Source organism: Bombus affinis, chromosome 7, assembly GCF_024516045.1.
Source record: "Bombus affinis isolate iyBomAffi1 chromosome 7, iyBomAffi1.2, whole genome shotgun sequence".
In the NCBI taxonomy this organism is placed as follows: Eukaryota; Metazoa; Arthropoda; class Insecta; order Hymenoptera; family Apidae; genus Bombus; species Bombus affinis.
In genome coordinates this window covers 8,773,589-8,778,540 of record NC_066350.1, presented here as the reverse complement: position 1 = coordinate 8,778,540, position 4,952 = coordinate 8,773,589, and the positions used below count along the sequence as shown (strand labels likewise).

Sequence of the window (4,952 nt, the reverse complement as noted above, 5' to 3'; positions counted from 1 at the left end):
TTACGTGAGCGTTATCTGATAATGGTAATGACGTAGCTTCGTTTTACTTCCGTTATCTGTAAATTCGTATTTATCGAGAACGTAAAGTGAAAACACAGGTACAGATTATAATCTGTTCCGTCCAAGGCTACAAAAGGATGTGACCATTAACAAAATATGTATACGCAGGATAGACCTGACATTATAAATTTCAAAATTTTAGAATTTTTATAAATCTATTTCAAGATTCGAAAGGAACGTAGGAAGAAAATCGAGGCTCTAATTCGGAGGATCCGATTTTAGAAGTTCACTAATTTATCCTCTTAATTAGCTTTTTTTTTTGCAAATGAAAATTTGATCGAAACGCGGACTATGAAACGCTACATCCATCTAGTGGTGAAAAGGAGGAACTAGTTACTTGGAAAATGAAAAAGATCGTATTTCTCGAGTTATAAATTGAACTCTTGAGCTGTTCATGAATTAAGTTAAAGTTAACGCGGATCTGCTGGATTAGTCTGACCGATGAATCCTCTAGCAGGCTCAGGACGAAATATTATTTTTCTCCTTTTGCCTCCTACGAACGTCTATCTCTTCTATCTCTTTTTTACTTGAAGCTATTATTTGCATACAATTTTGGCGATACTGAAGCCATCTACCGGTGAACCAGCAGTACTAATCCTGAAAAACCGCCAGAAAAGTACCAGTGGCTCACCGACAGATGATACCACTGTGTCCAAAATCGCGCACCTCGCATTAATTTACGCGTAATTAAGTACGTAATTACGTAGGCATTGAATTTTTCGTAAACTGTGTTCGAAACTTGAATCGAAATTGTACGTCAACATAGTTGAGAGTACAGGCTTCGAAGTGCATACACGCAGAATATAAATCAGTAACGTAATAAAATTCAGATATGACTATACCGACGTAACATGATAGAATACGCGCATGCCCATTGAAGCTTCGTATAGCGACTTTATAACGAAACCCATGCGAAGAAATAGGAAAGACAAAGAACGACGATGCTCGGAAGGGGGTGTAAACTGAACAACATTGTCGATATATGCTTGCAAACAACTGTTATTAAAGTGATTTGACCTTTCAAGTTACTGGGTAACTTGCTTCTTCGTGGTAACCTGTACATATTAAGGATGTCTGCTACGCGTAACGATATCAGGAGAACCGTACGACTCGTAAGCTGCTCTTGAGGTAGGTTTAATCTAAGGTCGTACGTACGATCGTAATCATTTCATACTCCAGCTTTGTAGTAAGTGTAACAATTTCGAATTTTAACTGTCCCCCAACGATGCTAGGTCTAATTTGGCCCGCAGACTAACGAGACCCGGCTTCGCCTTCTGTTCGATCATCGAATCTTGAGTCGTCCGACGGTTAAATGAATTGCAATTCGCGATTCAGTTATTCAAAAATATGTATATAAATCTTGACGATATGCCGCGTAAAATTTAGACCTTATACAGCCCTGCTACTTGACGTTTTCTTCTCTTTATCTGCTTTTGTAGATATCGGTAACACTGAACGTAAGCCATCCTGTAACTATAGACAGATCGACAACAGTAGAACAGGGAAGATGTCGTGTTCGAGTGAGCTGTCCCGATCGCAGGAGTATCTCAGCTTTCGTAGTTCCGTCCCGCTCAGAAAAATTGTCGTCGACGCCGACGGCACCAAGGTAATCATTAATGTAGTATATTAATTATACGTGGAAATCTTTGATTCGAAGGTTCTGCCTGATGAGATTACGCTTGAGATCGAGACCTGTAACGATGACCTCGTCTCCGTGATTATTGTAAACAAATCTCACGTATACGGATACAAAGGAAGAATGTTCGTAACAGAACTAATAAAGGCGGGATTTCCTGTGTGCGTCCAACGCACGCGTGTACGTCGAAAGCAGCCTTAAACGTGAATCATACGACGTTGTTGCGAAAACAGAAGCATGTTCTCCATTGTAAATTTTAATAGTACAAAGGCGTCCGATGTTTACGTGTGATTCGAGTTTTAAATTGTTTTTAACACGGACGAGCGCACATAGGAAATCCCGCCTTAACTAGACTGCGAATATTTATGTAAATTCATATATTTAGAGAAACAGATAAACAAATAGAACTTGAGTAGAAATTTGTTTACCTACTAAATGTTATAAAAGATGCTAAACTTTGTTTATTTTATATTACCGTTGTGCATTTTAATAAATCTTCAATTTTTTCCACGAGAATAAAATTACGTATTTCGTATTACGTTATTATCTGATTTCTTTTTCGAGATCGAAACTCTATCAATATTATCGTTGATCGCGCAAGTTAAACACAACGACGTTTTCTCCAGTCTTTGTTTGATGTGTATCAGTAGGTAAACATTTAATGAGAATAGTCATGCAAATGTTTTTACGTATGGTAAGAATGATGTGCTTTATTTTAGGGATGGAAAGTATACGATTCTAGTCCAAAAACCGTTAAATGTCCACTCATATGTCTTCCACCGGTTAGTGGGACGGCCGATGTGTTTTTTAAGCAAGTATTAGGCTTAGCAGCTAAAGGATACAGGATCATATCAGTAAGTTTTATAAATATCGAGATACGATCTTGGTTTGTAAGAAAATCAATTGAGTTAAATTAACTTATGTTTCAGGCTGAATCACCAGTTTATTGGAACGTTAAGGAATGGTGCGATGGATTCAGAAAACTTTTAGACTACATGGAGTTAGATAAGGTGCATCTTTTTGGCACCTCATTAGGTCAGAACGTACGAACGAAAGTCGATATCAAACGCGATAACCAAGTATACGTTCGGAGATTTGATCAAAATATCTATTTTTAGGTGGATTTCTGGCGCAAAAGTTCACCGAGGCAAATGCTCACTGTCCTAGGGTAGTGTCCTTGATTCTGTGCAATTCGTTCACAGATACGTCGGTATTTAATTACAACGATTCCGCGGGGGTGTAAGTACGTTGTATCGCTATATAATTATTTGCTGTTTTTCAACAACTATAAAGTCAAACGAATTCATCGTATTTCATCGTTTGTTTCTTGCTTGTTTCAAGATAAGTGGACGTATGACAGAACGCGATACGTTATCTCGCATATTTTACTGTTACTGTTACTAATCAACTCGAATTGTAGTTTCTGGATTTTACCGTCGTTGGTATTGAAAAAGATGCTAATGGGAAACTTCGTGACAGACAAGGTCGACGGAGAAATCGTAGAAGCGATTGATTTTATGGTGGAAAGAGTATGTATCTTTCATTTATTATAGATCTCTATATGAATATGTATATCGTTTTTATTCACAGCTGGAAAGTTTAACGCAACCGGAATTGGCTTCTCGATTGACGATGAATTGCGTGAATTGTTACGTACAGCCACAAAAGATATGTCATTTGCCTATCACGATTATAGACGTTTTTGATGAGTATGCGTTATCGAATTCGGTGAGAGAGGAAGTATACAAATGTTATCCGAATGCAAAGTTGGCACATTTGAAAAGCGGCGGAAATTTTCCATATTTAAGTCGAGCGGCAGAAGTAAACTTACATTTACAGGTATGTGCCGCTTATTGTTATTTATGCGATTGATAATATTCATATTATTAAGTGAAAATGTATTTACAGATTCATTTGAGGCAGTTCGACGGTACCGAATACGCTGCTTCTGAAAGGAAAAAGTTATAGTGCCACTAACATGGGATAAACGAAATTATTTACAGTTGTCTTATCGATATGCATTTTACACATACGTGATTCTCCATTTATTTCTCAATCATCGACCAGTCTGATTTACACGTTATCAATAACGCATACGTACTAAAACGTACGATCACAATAATAATAATCTTGGAACGTTTGTCAAATATATTCACCATATCAAATATGCCTAAGAATTCTATACATATAGATAGTAATATCGTACAACGTTCTTCGTACAACATTCTATTTTTATCGTAATGTTTGGGAATGTTCCTCGTAATATTTTCTTAGGCAAATATTTATTGACCGTAACGCCTCCTTGTTTCGAAGAGGACTTCGAAATGCTCGAATACATTCTATATTGTTGTCTATCAAACGACAGCACACAGGATATAGACATTTTTATGAAGACAAGTGAACAAAAGTGTTTGTTATACCTAGATAATACGAATATACTCAGTTGGATATACATATACAAGCTAATGTAAAGTAGTTAAGAAAAAAGGAAGAGACAGACTTTGAAAATATAAGTTAAGATTTATATCACGATTAAGTAAACATCGATATAGTCAGTTATCATATCTTGTATAAGCTTATTCGAAATAAATATAATTTTGTAAAAAAAATGAGAAGCAGCCGAGAAAGATACAAATTTGATATATTTCATTCGGTAATATACCAACTCGATTAAGGTAGTTCTCGTTGTCTATGCCGTTTGCCGGTGAATGAACTCTCAGACTGTGTAAAGCTTGCTAGACCACCTAACTAAGAAACCGTACAAGAACTTGTCCAGAATCGATTTCTCTGCACGCGTTCTCATTCGCGTTTCTCTCGCGAGATCGGATTACACAGCCTTTCCTGTCTACTTATGGGACATTTTTACACTCCCCTATGTATACTACGCACACATTAATTGCGACTATGCACCGAATCTCAGATCTACGTCGTCCGACTCGGAACACCTTCTCAGCTGGCCTGGTTGTATGTTTTTAATGAAACTTAACGCACCGACGTCCACCCTTCCTTGTATATATATATATATATATATATATATATATATATTATATATATAGCTGCCCGATAAAGAGTCTCAAATTATAATTAGGTATTTTATCTTATGCATTACCTACTCATGTTGGAACAAACCACATAGAATAGCTCTTTATTTAGAACTGTGTCAATGATCTATAACTTTTCAATTACCTGTGCTAGTTTAATATTTTATATATAATATTTCTGGTATATCTTGAAGTCCCTGTAGTTCAAATTATTG

At 36.5% G+C, this 4,952-nt stretch overlaps 1 protein-coding gene across 1 annotated transcript; it reads left to right on the top strand.

The window, feature by feature from the left end:
- Positions 1–676: 676 nt before the first annotated feature.
- On the top strand, positions 677–4,331 carry LOC126918907 (maspardin-like). The gene is made up of 8 exons (XM_050727466.1): positions 677–1,188; positions 1,500–1,666; positions 2,416–2,550; positions 2,626–2,731; positions 2,815–2,935; positions 3,117–3,225; positions 3,287–3,535; positions 3,605–4,331. The coding sequence occupies exons 2-8, from the start codon at positions 1,568–1,570 to the stop codon at positions 3,662–3,664; spliced, it is 879 nt and encodes a 292-aa protein (XP_050583423.1). The 5' UTR covers positions 677–1,188; positions 1,500–1,567; the 3' UTR covers positions 3,665–4,331.
- Positions 4,332–4,952: the final 621 nt, after the last annotated feature.

Excerpts from the sequence above, each read along its gene's own strand:
- LOC126918907 (XM_050727466.1), top strand. The coding sequence starts at position 1,568 with ATGTCGTGTTCGAGTGAGCTGTCCCGATCGCAGGAGTATCTCAGCTTT. Across the intron at positions 1,667-2,415 it reads TCGACGCCGACGGCACCAAG|GGATGGAAAGTATACGATTC; the intron begins GTAATCATTAAT and ends GCTTTATTTTAG. Across the intron at positions 3,226-3,286 it reads TTGATTTTATGGTGGAAAGA|CTGGAAAGTTTAACGCAACC; the intron begins GTATGTATCTTT and ends TTTTATTCACAG.